Source organism: Cynocephalus volans, chromosome 2, assembly GCF_027409185.1.
Source record: "Cynocephalus volans isolate mCynVol1 chromosome 2, mCynVol1.pri, whole genome shotgun sequence".
Lineage (NCBI taxonomy): Eukaryota > Metazoa > Chordata > Mammalia > Dermoptera > Cynocephalidae > Cynocephalus > Cynocephalus volans.
This window is the reverse complement of record NC_084461.1, coordinates 95,449,595-95,470,369: the sequence shown is the minus strand read 5'-3', so window position 1 is coordinate 95,470,369 and position 20,775 is coordinate 95,449,595. Positions and strand designations below refer to the sequence as shown.

Sequence of the window (20,775 nt, the reverse complement as noted above, 5' to 3'; positions counted from 1 at the left end):
TCAGTTAAAGCACACTTCAGTCTTATTTTTTTTCATAAATTCTTGAGCTGTTACCCATCTTGTTATAGCCCATTTCATCCCAACCACAGACAATGCAAGCTATATTTATTTCCAATTATGACACATAAAATTCAAGTAAATAAAATCACTGCTGTTTTAAAATGTAATTCCCATCTCCCTCATCCCTCAAAATTTATGCAAGTTCCAGAGACCAAAATGCTAAGAAAACATGTCGATTATAGAGTGAGGAAGTAAAGGAATTAATTGACTTAATATTTTAGGAATCTAATATTGGATAAGGTTATTGGACCAATTATAACACACTTAAAAGAAATGGTACAGAGCCATAGCAATACTTTCACTCTGTGTATAATCTATTAAAATAAAAATAATCATTTTAATTTTTTTGGATAAAATGAGAAACTCTCAGATGTATAGTCATATTTAAAAGTGCTTATAAGTGTATCCACCTAAAAAGGTGAATTAAAAAAATTAGATTAAATAATTTAGCAATCATATATGAAAATATGGTCAATAATTTCAACTAATTAAGTTTGTGCTTATGTCTGAGTACAAAGTATGAACATTAATACATCATTTGTGTTGATTCTCAAATCATTCAAACCTGGGTTCTGCTCTCCCCCTGTAACATTGCTTGTAAATGTTTTGTGCTGATGAAGTCCATTTTTACCACCAAAAAGAAAAACAGTCTATTCTCACCGTAATTAAGAGCTTCTGGTGCTGTCCATTTAATGGGAATCTGCTTTAAGCCAGAAGATGAATACACCCCACCGTCTTCTTGACGAGACATTCCAAAGTCACTGATTTTCAGAACATTATTTTCAGCTACCAGGCAGTTTCTTGCAGCAAGGTCCCTAGGTTATAATAAGACATGGAAAACACCTATTAAAACAAATTGAAAGCCGCTTTCACATTTATGACTTCCACACTTTGCCTTTTTACATTTGCAATGTATTTGTAATGAGGTTAAAAATGCTTGTGATTTACTAGTCCTTCCCATCTTTTCCGTCATAGGTAAAAATCATACATGAGAACATTTGCATATGGAACAGGCCTCATGCTAGCTATCTAGGCACCACATATATTTCCATTTAGATAGAAAAACACTGATTCTAGGGTTAAAGAGAAAATGACAGAGGAGAGGCTAAGCAAATTTAGCATTATTTCTCCTTCGACTGGCTTTTCTAGAGCAGCATTGCCCAACAGAACTTTCTGTGATGATGGAATGTTCTCTATCTGTGCTATCCAATAGGATCAGCCACTAGCCATGTGTGACTACTGAACACTTGCAGTGTAGCTGGTGTGACCAAGAAACTGAATTTTCCATTTCATTTCTTTTCAGTCAATGAAATTTAAATAGCTGCATAGTAGCTACTGAGTAGCCCTTGACAGACTATCCCTGGAGTTTCCCAAAGGTTGGAAAATGGTTGAAGCACCAGAGAGGTTGGCAACTCTTTTCTACCGCATCTGGGAAAGACAAAACCTTACATGGTGATCTGGCCCTGCATGCCTCTCCCACTTCATCTTGTTCCACTCTCCCCATCATTTACTATATCCCAGCCATCCTGAGTTTCTTTTTGCCCCCAAATGTAGGACAAGTTCCCTAACTGTGGGAAGCTTGTTTCCACCACAAGGCCTTTGCACTCAGCTTCTCCTTTGCCTGGAGTGCTCTCCTTCTAGACTTTTGCATAGCTAGCTCCTATTGCCCTCTCTTCCAAGAGGTCTTTCCTGACTGCCTTTATCTGACAGGGAGGACAGAAGTGAATAAAACAAAGTCCCTTCTCTAATTCTGAGAGGGAGAGAGAGAGAATGTATATATGTGCTCGTACACGCACACACAGAAAATCGTATGTCAAGTGCTGAGTGTTAAGAAGAAAAAAGTTGTAAAAGGCGAAAGAGATTTACAAGACAGAACCCTGTTTCAGATAGGCTGGGAGGGACGAGCTCTTTGGTACTATGATATTTGATTGAAGATCTGAAGGAAGTTAGGGAGCAAGCCATGTATATGTCTAGAAGAGCATTCCAGGTAGAAGGAAGAGTAGATATAAAGCCTTTGAAGTTGGTACATGCTTGGCATATTCAAAGAATATCAAAGAAGCTGGTAGAGCTGGAGTGGAATGAGTGAGGGAGAGAATAGTAGATTTAATGAGTTAGCAAGGACCAAATGATGTATGTATGGTCTTTTAGGCCACCGTAAGCTGTTTGGATTTAATTCAGTGAGCTGGGAAGCAATGGTGAGGTCTGCACACAGGAATGACATGATATGTGACTAACGTTTTGAAGGACCACATAATTACTATGTGGAAAATGGATTAAAGAAACCTGAGAGACCAGTTAGGAGGTTATTTCAGAAGTCCAGGAGAGGTGATGATAGCTTACACTAAGATGAAAGTGGTAGAGTTACTCAGAAGCTGTCATACTGAGGATATATTTTGAAAGTAGAATCAATAGGCTTTGCTGGTAGATTCAGTGTTGAGTAGGAGAGAAAAAGAGTCACAGATAACACCAAGATTTCTTGGTTTAAGCAACTGGAAGAATGGAGCTGACAGTTATTGAAATGGAGAAGACTAGAGGGAAGACAAGCTTCAGGGAGAGTGGCAGAGACAGCCAATTGCTTCCTAATGTCCATTTCCTCCTCCTCTTTAGTAAAAGGACCCCTATTTTAGGTGAGTATTTTGCCATCCAGCTAAAAAATAATCCCCAGCCTCTCCTGCAGCTAGGTATGGCCATAATCTAAGTTCTGACCAATGAGATGTAAGCAGAAGAGTTGTCTAGAATTTCTAGCCAGTTTCTTTGAAAGAAAGGGGAAGCATCATTATATCCCCCTGCTAACTGGAATGTAGTCACGATGGAGAGTGTCAGCAGACATTATGGACAAAGAGGAGCCATACTAACCTTGGAAGAGCTGCAAAAAATTAGGGGACTGGTTTCTGATGAGTGCGGACCCACCACACATTCTGGACCGCCTACTTCTGTACCTCTGGATTTTTTTTTTTTAATGTGAGAAATAAATTCCTATGTCATTCAAGTGATTATCATTTCTTAACTTTTTCTTTTTTTGTTGATGTGTGTTAGTTTTGTTATATGCAGTTAAAACTAATCCACTGTAGGGGTGGATCAGGTTTTGAACACATTGAATTTGAAATGTCTATTAGATATCTAGGTAGAGATGTTGAGTAGGCAACTGGATATGTTATCTGTAGGTCAGAAGATAGGTCTAAGAGTTGTCAGCTTTTAGCCGGTATTTGAAGCTGTGGGATAGGAAAATGCTTTTACCTAGAGAGTGAGTGTAGAGAGAGAAAAGAAGGCATTCAAGGACTAAGCCCTAGGACATTCCCGTATTTAGAGAAGGATAAAAGAAAGGAAACTGAGAAGAACAGCAACTGAGGTAGAAGGGAAACGAAGAAATAGTGTGGCGTCCTAGATGCTGAGGAAAACTTTTCAAGGAGGAATAGTGACCAACTCTGTCAACTACTACTGAGAAGGCGAGCACGAAGACTAGGAACTGCCCACTGGATTTGGCAACACGGAATTTAGTGAGACCTTGATAAGGGCAATTTCAGTGGAGTCGTAGGTACAAAAACATGACTGAAGCATGTTCAAAGATTATAAGAAAAAGAAGTAGAGATAGTGAATCCAGACACCACTTTTGAGTGCATTTTCTGTAAAGGGGTTCAGAGAAGTGGAGAGGTAACTAGAGGGGGATTTCAGGTCAAAAAAATGTAATAGCCCCCATATTAGGGGGATACATGTGTGTGTGTGTATATATATATATATATATATATATATATATATATGGGAATAATATTGTAGAGAGGGTAAAACTAATGCAGGAGGGAAAGGTGACAATTGCAGATTTGAAGCACTTGAGAATCTAAGAGGTAATGGGATCCATCTGTGCTTTCTAAATTGTATTCCTAATGCCCAGAATTGTATGTGGTACAAAGTAGGTGCTCGATACATAATGAATGAATAGATGAATGAGTGAATAAATAATAGATACTACCTTATCATAGGAATATTCCCTGCTGAAGGCAGGTTGTCTATTCTATGCTTTTTTCCTTTTTAATTATTTTCTCCTGAGAAACAATCAACAATTGGTTTCATTTTCAAATGATGTGGTTTTACATATTTATCATTGGAATGTACCTGTGAATATCAAACATGACCAGGACTTCCAAAAAATTAAAGTTTAGTTTATATGAGTGGCTTTGTACTTGTAACATAGGAATTACCATGAGCAACTGACATATTAACAGTTGCTGATAATGGTGTTTCCTAAAAGCATTAAATTAATCTTGGAATTGCCGAACATGATTATTAGAGAGACGGTATTTTTAGATTTCACATCAGGATCGAAGAAAAGGGAATGGTAAATAGCTGGGTAATGTAAAATACTACTTTTTTTTTCCAGTTAAGTTCTTAAAAATATGACTACATATTGAAAACAAATATTATAGCATTATCTGGTCAGGTTTTCAATGTACACAAATGTTATACATATGACAATTACCATATAAAGGTTGCATGTGGGTAAAGGAACCTTTACAGTTCTAAGTTTTCTATGTTGGTACATTAACTCTAGTCTGTGAAAGTTTAGGTATGTGTATTGCAACCTCTTGAACAATCACTCAAAAAATGATGCAAAGAGATCTAGAAAAAAAAGTCGAGATAAAATAAAATGGAATATTAAAAACACTTAAACATCAGGTATTTAGTATTTAAAGTACCAATATCAAAAACATAAAATGAAAATGAATAGGGGTCATTACTACTGGTTCTACAGACATTGAAAGGATAATAATAAGACACTATGACAAACTTTATGCCAACAAACTTGGCGGCTCAGGTGAAATGAATACATTTCTTGAAACTACAACTTGCCAAAATTGACATGAGAAGGAAAAGAAAATCTGAATAGCTGTGTATCTATTAAAGAAAATAAATTCAATATCAAAGCCTTCCCCCAAAGAAAACTACAACCCAAATGGTTTCATTAGTAAGTGCAGAAAACATTCATGGAATAACAATATTATTCAAACTTTTCAAAAGGAGAAGAGGATCACTGTCTAGATCATTTTATGTCAGCAGAACACAAAAACCTGACAAAGACATTACAAAAAAATTACAGAAAAATATCCCACCTGTAGACAGAGCCAATTATCCATAACAAAATATTAGCAAATCAAATCCAACAGTATATAAAAAGGGTAACGCATCACAACCAAGGAGGGTTTATCCCAATAATGCAAGGTTGGCTTAACATAATCAGTGTTATTCACTAGATTCACAGAATGTAGGGGGAAAAACATGATCGTTCCTACTGATGCAGAAAAAGTATTTAACAAAATTTAACACCCACATTCATGACAACATTTCCAGATTGCTGAGAGTTTTAAGAAACTTCCTCAATCTGATAAAGGGCAGGTACAGAAAATTTAATCACTAACATCATACTCAGTGGTGAAAAGACTAAATTGTTTTCCTCTGAGATCAAGGCAAGGATGCCTGTTTTTACCACTTCTGTTCAAAAGAATCTCTGTCTGGAGGTCCTAGTCTTTGAAATAAGACATAGAAAAAGAAAAAGAGGCAGATATCAGAAAAGAAGTAAAACTATCTCTATTTGTAGATACGAGTTTTTTTTTTTTTAACATAGAAAATCTTGGGGAATTTACATAAACTAGAAATAATAAATGAATTTAGCAAGGATGCAAGATAAAATGTTAATATATAAAGTATAAATATATTCCTGTATGTTATCAGCAAACAATTGGAAAATAAATTCCATTTACAGTAGTACCAATAAAACAAATACCTAAAAATAAGTTTAGCAAAAGACAACTAAGTCCTTTATGCTTAAAACTACAAAATTTCAGAAAACAATCATAAATATCAAAATAAATAAAAAGATATTCCATATTTATGAAGTAAAAGACTCAATATCATTAAGATGGCAATTCTTCCCAAATTAATCTATAAATTTATTGCACTCCCAATCAAAATTCTAGCAGATATCTTTGTGGAAATAGACAAGCTGATTCTAAAATGCATATGGAAGTGCAAAGGTTCTACAATTATCAAAGTAACTTTAAGACAGCCTTTCGAAGAAGGACTTACCTAAACTGATTTCGAATCTTACTATAAAGCTACAGTTGTCAATATAGTTTGGTACTGGAGAAGAGATATACAGCTTAATTGAACAGAATAGAAAGAGAATCCAGAAATAGACTCGCACTTATAGTCAACTGATTTTTTGACAGAAGTAAACGGAACCATAGATGTACCTCCCAACCCTAGTCAGTGAGCCAAATGTCATCACTCTTGGTCAGAATGAACTTTTATTCACTGCAGCATTTTAGTCATTTATGAGATTTCATTGTTAGTATGTACTTTCTTCAGAGTAATACCTACGCTTTACAACTACATACACTTTTGTTGTCATGACTGTCTTCACGGCACCCACCAGCTTAGAGGGCTGTCCTCTGAAATAAGGATTGAATTACAGTTCTGTGAGAGGCCAATCTAAAACTAATTTAGAGATACCTTCAATTCAATGTAAATAAAATTTCAATAACATTTACAGAAAATGCTACTTCCTTCTGGCTGCATTAAGTTCAGATGAATGGGAATGGTATCTTCTTAAGATAATCTATGAATTTAAAAAAACTTTTGGCCTTCAGGAAATAAGCATGTACTGCATACTCTCCGTTTGTCTAATATTCTAGTAATTATTAAAGGAGATAAGAAAAAAGATATGGCCTCTGTGCTGGGAAGCTGACAATCTAATTTAGGAGATAAGCAGACATACACATTTCTCCCTTCTTTTCTCTCCATTCCCTTCCCAGCCTTGGGTCAGACACTCTAGGAGACCCACTAGTGCTCCCTGCATCTTCACACATGAAACTGCTAGAGAACAAGCCAATGTGAGCCTGTGCGTGGCAGAATGCAAATCCTACAGGAATTTAGAGATGAGAAGTCTCATGATAGGCTGGTGTCCTTCACAGGAGGTATCAGAGATACCTGTATGTCACCACATGCAGAGGGGTATAATAGCAAATGCTGCTCACTGCCAGAAGGATATGGAAATGTTCCACTTATGTCTGCCGAGTAATCTTATTAGAAGACTCAAAGTCAAACTTCTGCGTATGTACCAGAGTTGTCTTACACGTCATACATAATATGAGACAGGCTAATTAAGGATCAAATAAGAACAGAGAGAAATTACAGGAAATCCAATGCTGGTAGGCAATGGAGAGGAGTAAATTTTCTTTGCTATTTGGAAAGCATGACAGTGGGCACTTGTTCTGTGGCAATGTTCCCTCTCACAGCAAATATTACGGTGAACCAGAAAACACCATGAGGCTGGGCCTGCGTTCTCCATTGCAATGCTGTTTTTGCCCCATTGTTTACTACTTGCAGTTATGGTTCTACAAAGTCAGGGTTTATCCCTCACATGGAAAAGGAGTTAGAGAAATATTTGCTTTTTAAAATTTTTGGTACCAAAACTGTTCCCATTGGGCTGAATAGAGCCACAAATAACTATTAGCAATTAGGAAGAGAAAACCTATTTAAAGCTCTGGTTTTTCCTCATTTTGACTAAAACATGGCATAAAATCAACAACCCTGGCAGTGGGGAATAAATGAAGCATACTGCATTTGCTTTACCGTGTTCTGATAAAAAGAGAATTATAATATCTTATTACTACACAAAATATATATATTTAGATAGGTGCAAACATATTTGGGGGGCATTTAAAATAGTGGTTAAAAGCACCAACTTTTCAGCATTAAACCATTTACTGGCTCTTGGACCTCTGTAAATTTACTTACTCTGAGCCTCAGTTTTCTCATTTGTAAAATGAGGATAACAGCACCTATATTTTATAAGGTTGTTGTGAGAATTAAATAAAATATGTAAACTATTTATAGCACAGTAAGTAAAAAATAGTAAGTGCTCAATAAATGCTAGCCACACACAGATATAAAACTGTACATTTATCATAGCAAAACTTGAATTTTAGCCTCAGAAACCATGGGCTGTGGAATCACTGCCTTTTTCCCCCTTCTAACTAGAATAAACTATTTGACAATTTTCTCTTTATATAAATATAAAAGCCATTCAATTTAGTTTTTCTAACAACTTACTCATACAGTATTTACTATATGTCAGGCACTATTTGAAACACTTTTCATATATTAAGTCACTGAGAAATTACTGTAATTATGCTCTCCATTTCTACAGACAATGAAACTGAGGCCCAGGGATTAAGTGCCTTGCCTTAGGTCATACAACCAGTAAATGGAGGAAAGCAGGAATTGAACCCCAGCAGTCCAGCCCAGATTTTAGCCACCTTCTTTAATGTCTGTTAATACATCTAGTAATTCTCTTTTGGAATGTAATCAAACCACAAACCACTTAATCCACGGCCAATGGTTACAACTCTTGATATTTAAACAACAAGAGCCAAAATTGGCTACCTGTAAGAAAAGAAGTGACACTTGAAACTCTTTCCTCCAACAAAAAAGAAAAAACAGGAATGGCCTATATGTATAGTAGTCCCCATCATCTGAAAGAGATGCATTCAAAGACACCCAGCGGATACCTGAAACCACAGATAGTACCAAACCCTATACGTACAGTACTCTTTTTTCCTATACATACATACCCATGATAAAGTTTAATTTATAAATTAGGCACAGTAAGAACTGCTGCACTTTGGGGCCATTATTAAGTAGGATAAGAGCTTGAACACAAGCACTGCAAAATCAAGACAGTTGATCTGATAACCAAAATGGCTAGTAAGTAACAGGTGTGTAGCGTAAACCGTGTGGACACATACACTGGACAAAAGTTGACTCACGTTCTGGGCAGGATGGAGCAGGATGGCACAAGATTTCATCACACTACTCAAAACATGCAAATTTAAAACTTATGAATTGCTTATTTTTGGACTCTGGTGACTGTGGGTAACTAAAACCGTGGAAAGCAAAAGCACAGATAAGGGAGGACTACTGTATAATAAACGTGAAAAATCTGTTTTCTGAAGGAGAAGCCAAATGTCACCAACTCCTCTAAAACAATATATGAGTGTTCTGATGAAAGGGGAGTAGGACTGTTTCTTGTAAGATTTTGCACACAATAATAGAAATGGAACCATATCTGTCTCACAGAGAACACTAGGAAACTGAGGTTGGGCAAAATGGGATATCTTTGGCAATAGAGGTAGGACCTTGGGGTTCATTTTTATACAGGTTAATACCAAAGCCATTAGTTAGCTGAAAGTAATGGGACCAGAGATTGGCCAAAAAAGAGAAACCAGCCAGATTCCTCTGCAAGTCAGATGTTGCTTATTTCCACTTCAGAGTCTACCTCACCTTTCCTTTGAATAGATATATGTAAACACGAGTATCTCCATACATTCTCAGCACACCCCTGATTTCACTCCCCGTTTTCCATTGGTCATATTGTTCATCTCCTCTCTTCCTTTTGCAACTTCCTTTACCACAGTTAATACCTCTCCCTGGTGAGTTCTATGTCCATTACTAATGGGGCACTTATTTCTAGAAAAGGAAGACCCAGTCACAAAACTGTAAAAATCTGTCCCATTACTAAAGTGCGCCTATTCTCTTTCCTTGGAAAATTGTTCCAGTGCCACAGACTTCCAGAAGGATGGAAACAAAAATGCCACCTCTGTGAATGCAGTAAGCAGAGTTAGGGTTAGAGCACAGTTTATGCTTTTTTGCTCAGGGCTGGTCCAGTGCCCTATGGTGAGAGCCAACTGCCTAGATGACGAGATCCAAAGGACTCATTGTTCTGGAGGATCTCTCTTGCTGCCTGTCAGGAAATTCATAATGGTCAGTATTTGGGTCTCCTCATTTACTTAACGCCACTGCTAAAATGCAAATGTTACTTGAGGGGAAGGGGGCACATATTACCACTTATTCACATTCTGGCATAAATTGCTTGAAGAGATAATTAAATAGACATCATGCAAAGCCTTAAGGGAATGGGATGACAAGGCAGATATATCCTGATAGGGGGAAAAAGAATGGAAAAGGAAAAATTGAATAGTACAGGGAACTGGCTGAGGAGAGCAAACCTGGGTAAGACAGGAAGTGGGCTCTTATGGAAAAGTCAATTTGGGCACTGGGTAAATTTTTAAGGCTGTGATAGGGCATTGGGTGGGGAACAACAATGTAGACATAACTTCTAAAAATATCTGTATAGGGCTAGTCCTAATGTATTTATTCTACACCAGGTTACCTTCTCAGTAGCAGAGAAAGATCCCCTCTGGGGGCCTCAACCACGGAGTCTGCTTATTATATTGGAGTGAGACTCTGAAACAGAGGCCTTTGGTGATTTCCTCAGCTTGAGGGTGTTGCCCAATAGATAGAACACAGAACACCAGATCCTTGTCTGATGCAGCTGACTGAATGAGAACCATCTGTGGAAGATACTTTAAGTCATCTGGCTTTACTTAAAATGATCATGCCCAGCACATTACTTCTTTTGGCTCTTTCATCCCTTTTCCTTGGGCGACTTCCCTAAAAGAGAATTCTAGTTGGAAATGTACAAGTGCAAACTGTACATATTCTTTAACTCAGAAATCTGTGGAATATACTATAAAGCATATGTATTTCACAGGGCCTGGTTTTCCAAAGCCTTGCAGTTTCAAATATTGACCTTGCGAGGACAGGAAATTTTCCCCAGGCCAGTGAGTCTTTGTTGCAAGATAAGAATTGTGGCACAGCAGGTTGCTGGCTCAAAGACAGACTAGTTACTGATTGTTCTGTAAAGATACTGAGAAATTGCTGTAAGATCACTTAATTGTCTAATGGAATGTCATCTGACTTGTTTCACTGAAAGTTACCAGCCTATATTGTTAAAATATAACCCCACCTATGTTCTCTTCCTGTAACTAAATGCAGGAAGAGAACCCCAATTCGTTGTTAATTTTCCAAGGAAGGGTTGCCTCTTGCTGGAGAGTCCCAGGGAAGTTAACCACTTTGGGGCTTCTCACTGCTCAGAAGAGATGCGCTTTGAGTAATCCTTTGCGTCTCCGTCACCCAGGGGAAGTGGGGTGACAAATCCATGGGGGGGTGAAGCAACACAAAGCAACAGAAATCACATTCCTAGACAGTTAGCTAAAGAAAGGGAATTCATACTAAATATGGATATTGAAAAAAAAATTTAGAACCAAACACATAGTGATAACACTTCAGTCTTAAATTTACCTGAAAAAAGAAAACATAAAATGGCCAACATCACTAGTATGAGAAAATGAAATCGACATATGAAAAAATGCTCAACATCACTAATCAGAGAAATAGAAATCAAAACTACATTGAGATATCATTTCACCCATAAGACTGGTTATTACCAAAAAGACAGAGAATAACAAATGCTGGCAAGGGTGCAGAAAAGGGGAACACTTATACACTGTTGGCAGGATTGTAAATTGGTACAGCCATTATGGAAAACAGTGTGGAGGTTCCTCAAACAACTACTGATAGAACTGACATATGATCCAGCAATCCTACTACTGTGTATATAGCCAAAGGAAAGAAAATAAACATGTTGAAGGGACATCTTTACTCCCATGTTTATTGCAGCTCTATACACAAAAGCAACCTAAATATCCATCAACAGATGATTGGATAAAGAAAAAGTGGTATATTTACACAATAGAATACTACTCAACCATAAAAAAGAATGAAATTCTGCCATTCCCAGTGATGGAGTTTGGATGTGTTGTCCCCTCCAAAACTCATGTGGAAATGTGATCTCCAATGTGGCAGTGTTGGAAACTGACTGAGTCATGGGAGTGGATCCCTCATGAATGGATTAATGCTCTCCCTAGGGGAAGAGGGGTAGTGAGTGAGTTCTTGCTCTATTAGTTCCCGTGAGAGCTTGTTGTTTATAGGACCCTGGCACCTCCTCTCTGTCTCTCTTGCTTCCTCTCGCCATGTTATCTGCTCATACCCACTGGCAGCCTGCCACTTTCTGCCATGAGTAGAAGCAGCCTGAGGCCCGTGCCCAATGCAAGCATCCCAGAATCGTAAGCCAAATAAACCTCTTTTCTTTTTAAATTACCCAGTCTCAGGTATTCTGTTATAGCAACACAAAATGGACTAAAACACCTAGCAAAATGGAAAGCTTGAAGAAAATTATGTTAAGAGAAATAAGCCAGGCACAGAAAGAGAAATATCCCACGTTCACACTCATATGTGGAAGCTAAAGAAGTTGATCACATAGACGTAGAGTAGAATAGTGGTTACTACAGACTGGTAAGAGTAGTTGGTAGGATGGATGGGGAGACAATGGTCAGTGGTTACAATATTGTAGAGATAGGAAGAATAGATGCAATGTTCTATGGTAATACAGGGAGACTAGAGTCAACAACAAATTACTGTATAACTTCAAGTAGTTAGTTGAGAGGATGTAGAATGTTCCCAACACAAAGAGGTGACAAATGTTTGAGGTGATGGGTATGCTAAATAGCATGACATGATCATTGCACACTGTATACATACATGTACCCAAATATATCGTACTCCAAAAACACATACAATTATCATGGGTCACTTAAGAAAAAAGAAAAAAATTTCAGAGACAGAGTAGATTAGAGGGTGCCAGAAACTAGGGGGAAGGAATAATAAGTCATTGCTTACTATGTACAGAGTTTATGTTTACGATGATGAAAAAATTTTGGAAATTGAGGTAGTGGATGGACAGCATTGTGAATGTAATTAATTCCATGCAATTGTATGTTTAAAAATGCTTAAAATGACAATCCTTATGTTATATATATATTACAACTTTAAAAAAGGGAAAAAAATTTACCTGAAAAACCTGAGGAAACCTTTCTTTGTATATAATTACTGTGATTAATCTGGATGCTTTATAGTTTTATGAAATGGATATTCTATTTGTGTAGTCAGATATAAATCTCTCTTGGTCAATGTTTTCTGCTGTCTATCCCCTGTGGGCCACACTGTGAAATGAGATACCAAATTTCCAGAGACTACCTCTGGGAACAAATTTTGAAAATATTGAGCTTTCGTTAAACCTCTCAATAAATAGTCTGAGGAACTTGGAGAGGGGGGATTAAAAAACATTGATGGAAAGTAAATGTTTAAATCTCTTTAGTTCACAGTAATATACCAAGTTCTAATGAGTAATTCAACAAACCAGCTCTCTTTTAAGCATATACATTAAAGGCCAATAGCTGTCTGAAGCTGCAATGAAATGCCCTGCAAGGACCTGTCTCCAAAGTCAGCCTTAGTACTGATGGCAAGAGCCTCTACTCCTGAGAGACTTCAGGAAGAGAGATTTAAAAAATACCCATCCATTCCCATTCTGAGAGAATAAGAAGTAAAAACAGAAGACATGTGCCTGAGTGACAAATATTATAACTTAAAATGTTACACTTGGATGCAATAAGTTACTCTGAGCAACAGGCAAAAAAAAAAAAAAAAGTGACAAAACCACTCCTTACTGAATAGGCATCACGATAACAGCTATCATTTATTGTTTTACATGTGCCAGGTACTGTTTTAAATTTTTTTGATATAACCCATTCTCTATCAATACTCAATTTCATGCACACTAATCTGTACATTAAATACATTTCACAGATTTTTCAGAAGCAATGATGCAAACATTTCCAGTGTTGGGAGCTCTGAACTAGAAACTGGGAGACTGGAGTACTGATCCACTGTTTTCCTTAATAAGCTGTATGAGCTCACATATCACACATTATTTTCCCGGACCCTGGAAATAAAAGCACTAGTTCTTGACTTTTCTGAGCATGAGGGTTGTACAATGTCAAACAATTTTGATTCCTTTGCACCACATCCATCCTGATGTGAGTCATACGTTTTATATTGGCTGAGTGAAAATACAACATGATGAAAAGCTACTAAGAATTCAACAATGTTTTGAAATGGATTTGTACTCTATTAATCACAACAGTAAAACAGTATTGCATATAGATATATGCAAGACATTATTCTGTCTCCGATGATGTTTGGAACACTTGAATAGTTTGGAGGAACTAGGTCCATGGTCCACCAGTTAGTATCTAGCATATGATCCTTTTAACTCTAACATTCTGCATACCCTACATTATAAAGCATTGTATTCCAGTAACTGGTTGGGTAAATCTAGCCACATGGTGGTAGCTGGTCCTGGTAAAGAGTTTTTCCATGTTGCCAGCACAACAGTGAGTGCCAGTAGCTAATGAATGCAAGTCATGCTGGGAGGGTAAGTAACAGGAGTGCCACTCCATATGCCCAACTGTCCCACCCACCCAGGAGCCAAACTACCACAATGCAGGTATCCTCTGGCTTGCCTCTGCTTAATAACTGTGGGCTACAATGAAGAAAACACATTTCCCAACCCTGTAAGAACAGTAACCATTTGTTGAGTACCTATTATGTGTCAGGCATGACACAGGAACTTTACTTATTATCCCTGATCCTAACAATCATTTGTAGTGTAGATAACTCTATTATGAAGCTAAAAAAAAAAAAACCCTGAGGCCCAGAGATTAAATAACTTGCCCAAGATCAAGTGGTACTTAGCTGATAAGTGACTAAGTATGGAACCTGTCTTGCTCCAAAGCCCATATTCTTTCAGTTTTCCACCGTACTGAGTGTTCTTTCAGTTTCTTTGAAATACTGTTCATTTTATCTTGCAAAAGTTACACTCTTCAATCCCTGAGTAGATAGATTTCTGCCATTTTTTTCCCATTTAAATTTAATGAAATAAAGCCCCTGACTCAGTGCTTAGGCTATGGAATATAGAATATATTGAGAGGACTAAAATATGCATTATTTTTAACTGTTCTATTTTCTGTTTTGTATAAAGGCACATAACAATTCCTCCATAATCATTTGTTTTGGTTTATATTTTCACAAAGTGATATACATAATCACACTGGGGCCTAAATTAAGATATAAAAGGCACAGAGCAACTGTGTAATCTGCGGTGCACCAGGTGCCATAATGAGCCTCAGGATCATTAAAGTTTTGCAGTCTGCAAAATGTTCAGCTACCAATGAACAGATACATTCTAATTATGGTGGAATGCACCTAGACTTAGAGAGTGGATGACCTACAGACCATGTGGTGGTTAACTCTGCAGGATCATCTTCTCTGAATGAGAGATACCACTGACTCTGTACTCTGCTGAGAGGGTCAATAATGGACTACATTTCCCAAATGCCCCACCCCCAAATTCTCCCAACCAGACAGAGCTACATGGTCAACTTATACTTTTGCCTTTGGTTTGGTGATGCCTAATAGACTCCCAGGCCACACTCCGAAGAGGCAGGTGGGAAGACAGCCTCATCTGGCATGATATCACAGAAAGCATCTTTGGAACAGTTTTGGTCCCTGTGTATAGAAGAGATGTCTAATCATATTTACTGTGGCACCAGTATCCTGTTAATAGAAAACACTTTTCAGTATTTATTGGAACTCAAAAGAAGTAATGACTTTCTCTCATGTTTCTCAACAGTTCTTTCCTTGCTTCCCATTTATATTCTTTTAAAATATTTTCATTATTCCCATTTCAATTTCTAACGTTGTTTTCTATGTTTATGAAGTAATATCCCAGGTGACTTTATAATAAATTTCCCTTCAGTCCTATGATTGTTTGTGGTGTACAAAACCCAAATAAGAGAGACTAAATTATGAATACAGATATTTTTTATCTTGAAACAAAGATCTGAAATTCAATTTCTTTTCTGTCTCTCTATATTTTATTTCCATAGTCAGGAGACTTTGCTTTATCTTCATTCAATTTTAATTCTGCATTATGTTTGGTAAGACTTTATTTTTGTGATATTATATTAAGACTTGATTTCATATACGTAGCTATTTTACTCTTCTTGTGGTTCTATAAGATAAAAGTTTTAAAAAATATTTACCTAAAATATTCACCAAATATCCTTCTATGATTAGTTTTTATTCGCTCTGTGATTCTTTGATGTAATCCACACAAAACCTGCATTTTGCATTTATGAAGGATTACTTGTCTGAGCAAATATTAACTTTGCATATACATGCATTCTTTTGTTCTGTTAATGAAATTTGCTTTTACCAACCAGCAGACAACAGTTACATAAGATAAAAGTGTCTGAAAGACTAAAGGTGGACAAAATAGTAATTTATATAAATGTAAAGCTTATCCCGCCTAAAGGATTCCAAAGCATTTTGGAAAATTTACAGTGATCTCCAAACCATAAGAAAAGTGTGACAGCTGCTTAAACTGTATTCAGCAACATTATACGGCAATGGAGGCAAACCAAAGTGGGTACCACAGTATCTCTGTGAAATTCCATGTGGAATAATTACCTACGTGAGAACTTAATTAAGACACACAACAGGATTTTTAAAATCTATGAAATACTAAATCATCAGTTTTGTGCCATCAACTGATATTAGTTAATAGCGGTGCCTTTTAGATAACTCAAAGTATTTTTTAACCAAGTAATTTGGAGCTACATTTGCAAACAGACTTTCCTAATTAAGACCTTGTTATTTTGGCATGATGTTCATGAATCTGACATTAAATACATGCCACAAAACAACATATTAGACTGTAAGGTCCAGTATATTTGATGACAGTGAAGGTGGAAAAAAGAGATGAAATCATTTCTGGTTATTTGATTAGGGAACTGATTAAGGAAACACTATTATGTATTATGCAGATTAGTTACTGCTTGACATACACAAAAACCCTTACTATTTTAAACCAAAAAGACATACTTCCAATTTACTTTGTACTTTTTGCAAAGTACCATTTCCACTAATCTTATAATCTCAGAATCTAGCTACTAAAAGTACACAAACAGGGTATACATACATGTATCCATACACACACACACACACACACACACACACATCAACCAATTAGTCCATCATTAGTTCAACATTCATTTATTGAGGTCTTACTAGTACCAGGTACTCTGCTATATGCTGCAGACGAAGATAACCTAATTCCTTCCCTCAAGGATTTCAAGTCTATAAGAAGAGATAGCTATGTGAGCACATAAATTATAATACTGGAAGTTACAAGCTTAAAGATAATGCTGAGAGGCAGGTTCTTAGAGACAGGTGTGGTATGAAAAACATAGCCATAACATTTTGTACTGCTTTCCCCCTGTATCTAGGCTAACCTTGCAACTCTGACCAGCAGAATGTGGCAGAAGTAATATGAAGGTCTGCATTGTAGGCCTCAAGAGACCTTGCAGCTTTCACTTTCGTCTTCCTGGAACACTTCTGACACCACATAAAGTCCAGGTGAGAAACCATGGGGAGAGGAAGTGGAAGAGGGAGAGAGACAGCCAACCTCCAGTCAGCACATAGGCCCCAGACATATGAGACTAATTCTATTCTCCAGCTCTAGTTGTGCTACCAGATGACTGAAGCCACATAAGTGACCATGGGGAAGAACAGGTGAAAGCCATTCAGCTGAGTCCACCTCAAACTGTTGATCCAAATTGACAGAACAATAAGAAATAAGAAACAGTTGCTGTGTTGATCCACTATATTTTGGGGGTGGTATTTTATGTAGCAATAAATAACTGGTACAGCAGATTTATTAATGGTAGTAAGAATGGGCAGGGCAGAGTTGGGGGTTAGAGATGAAAGAACAATTATCACTGTTCATGAAGAGTCTGGAGCTATTAATCGATTCTTTCTCATCATACTTGATAGAAAGCTGCTGCAGGCACTTTTTCATCGGTGCAATAATTTCTTCTGGCTTGGCTTTTCATCTTCCACTTTTAACTTGTTTTCTTATCTGGCTTTTTATGGTCTATAAACCTGAATTTCCCCACTTTCAATCTTTTTTGCACTAATGTCTGCTGGACTACTTAGCTGGTATCTCTTTTAGACACTGCTTCTTGGAATATCTTTACCCCAGCAAATGACATTTCCAGAGAGCTCTACCCTGTCCCAAGTGTCTGCACTACCACTTCTAGTCTGATATAGAGAAAAGAAAAATTTTAAACACCTGGCATATTGAATTAGTTAATTTAGAGGTAAAATTTCCTGAGAGGAGTTGAGGAAATGTTGATGTCAGATTAGAACAAATCACAATAGGCAGTATAAATAATAATGACCCTGAGTCATCAATGAAGGTTAACTATTGTGGGGATATACTTGGTATCAAAAGCAGGAAACGTGATAGATAATTTATAATTATTTCTGTAAAAAAGATTTAATGTTGGGGGGGAGGAGTGGAGAAAGCCAAAAGATGAACTGATTGGATTTTTTTTCAGAAAATATGTATGTGTCACTTAACTAGGCAAGGCAGGGAACCAAAAAGACAAGAATTCATGTCCTCATAGAATATATATTCCTTTTGTAGGAACTAGTTAAATGATGCATCATTAAATATTACACATCTAAAATAATTACTCAAGGACATATTCCATATAATGTAAAAAAGGAATACATAAAAGGGTGCAGAGCAAGAAACAGGAGAAGGAAGAAGTAAGTGGGACAATGTTACATAATTACTTATCATCTGTTAAAAAAATAGAGAAAATCCTAGATGACTTCAACATGCTAAGTGGAAGGGAGGAGGTAGGAAGGAGGAAGGTAAAGTAAAAATACATTAAAGTTGCCATCCTGTTCACATAGAAGAGAACAGATTTAGGGTATACAAAGAAAGGATGTAAGAAGCATATGCTAACAAACATACAGCAGGTGTGGCAATATTGCTAACACAAAGTAGAATTTGAGGAAAAAGTGCATCAATTAGAATAAAAAGAACTATTCCATATTTCTAAAAAGTAGAATTCACCGAAAAGATATTTGTTAATGATACTAAATGGCAAATGCAGTGAATAGTGAAAACAATAACAGGGAATCTACACACATTATAAGTTAAGGACAAGAACAAAAGAAGTATAATTTGATACAGATATATAACTGATTCAGAAGGGGGCAATGTATAAAACACGTAGTAGGGGCAATGTCCGCAATATCAGAACAGATGGAGTAACAGCATCAGAAGCAAACATCAAAGAAGGACCAGAGGACCTGACTCCTAAGCAAACAGCAACTTAACTGACACTAACAAAGGAAAATGGAAGCTGCCTCTTAGTACTTTAATAATACAATCACTATGGAAGAGGGAGTCATTCAAGTTCACTCCATGTGGAAACAATCAGAGTAATCCTGGAATCCCACACTACACCAGTGTGTGACCTGATTATTAAATAGGCAATGATGTCATTTTGGGTAACGGTTGTACCTGCTTCACTGCTTGGTTTATTTGAAAGAAGGCTGATCAGGACCCCTGGGAACACCTTACTGGGAGCAAATGTGTCTTTGAGAAAGAATGGGAAAATCTCCTACTAGGCCTTTCCAGCTGTAATCTCGGAATTATTTATTTATTTATTTTTTATTAACACTAACTGGTTTAGGTTTTATGCAGTTTAGCTGTTTTGGTCACTGACTGAGTAACGTAACAATAGGCAAAACAACGATTATGCAGATAAGAATTTGGCTTTATCGTCTGAATGTTTCCATAATCCTTTATATTAGCTATAGAATAGACATATAAATCTCAAACTGCCATGAACTTATTGTCTAAAACCAAGTCAGGCACCCAGAATAGTCTGTAAAGGTTTTCTTTATATTCTGGATAATATTAATGTCAGATTACCAAAGAATACACTAAGCAGCAGTAATGTTTTAAAATAAATATTCAATATTTTATTTTATTTTATTTATTTATTTATTTATTTTTTAATCTTTTTTTTTTTTTCTTTTTTTTTTTTTTTTCTTTTTCGTGACCGGCACTCAGCCAGTGAGTGCACCGGCCATTCCCATGTAGGATCCGAACCCGTGGCCGCTGGGAGCGTCGCCACGCTCCCAGCGCCGCACCCTCCCGAGTGCGCCACAGGCTCGGCCCATCAATATTTTATCTAAAATAAAATTAAATGTATTCTTCTGATAGTAGAAGAGCAAATACTTATTTTTAAGCCAATATCCAAAATTTTTCTTTTCTAAAACTTGCCTTATGAAAGTTCTTTCCAACAGTAACAACAAAGAATTCCACTCATGATGATTCATTAAAAAGAAAAGTCTTCCTGTTCCAAAGGATTTGTGGCAGAGAGAAAAAGCCCAAACTGAAAGAAGGGATCATTATTTAAGCATGCATTGGGTTTAGTAAAATGCCAGCAGTGTTCACAAAGTGACAGTCATGGATAATTAAACATTTTAGTTGATAATATGATTGCTATGGACTGTTTGTGTCCCCCTGCAAAATTCAAATGTTGCTATCTTTACCCCCAAAGTGACAGTACTAGGAGGTGGGGCACTTGGTATGTAATTGTTCATGAGGGTAGAGCCCTTATGAATGGGATTAGTGCCCTTACAAAAAGAGACTGGAGAGCTTGCTCCTGTCTTGTCTGCTCTCTGCCATGTGAGGATACAACAGGAAGAGTACCATTTGCAAGCAAGCAGGCCTTCACCAGATACCAGATCTGCTAGCTCCTGGATCTTGGAATTCCCAACCTCTAGAACTGTGAGAAATAAATTTCTGTTGCTTATAAGCCACCCAAGTCCATGGTACTTTGTTTAATTAGCCTGAACTAAGATAATGATTTAAAAAATAAGACAAAGCTAAAGAAAGTGGGTCTAAGCCATATAGCAGATAAGGTTGCAAAATTCTTGTCCATAGGAAGTTTTAGGATTTTAGCATATAGGGAGATGACAGAACCTCTTTCT

The 20,775-nt window shown here is 36.9% G+C and overlaps 1 protein-coding gene across 3 annotated transcripts in view; it reads right to left on the bottom strand.

Moving 5' to 3' along the window:
- The window catches only part of FER (FER tyrosine kinase), a 468,630-nt gene that overhangs the window by 6,820 nt on the left and 441,035 nt on the right, over nucleotides 1–20,775 (bottom strand). For all 3 annotated transcript variants that reach the window (XM_063085334.1, XM_063085333.1, XM_063085335.1), the window contains exon 17: nucleotides 721–875. In XM_063085334.1, coding sequence (XP_062941404.1) covers nucleotides 721–875 — 155 coding nt within the window. The remainder of the gene's footprint in view (nucleotides 1–720; nucleotides 876–20,775) is intronic.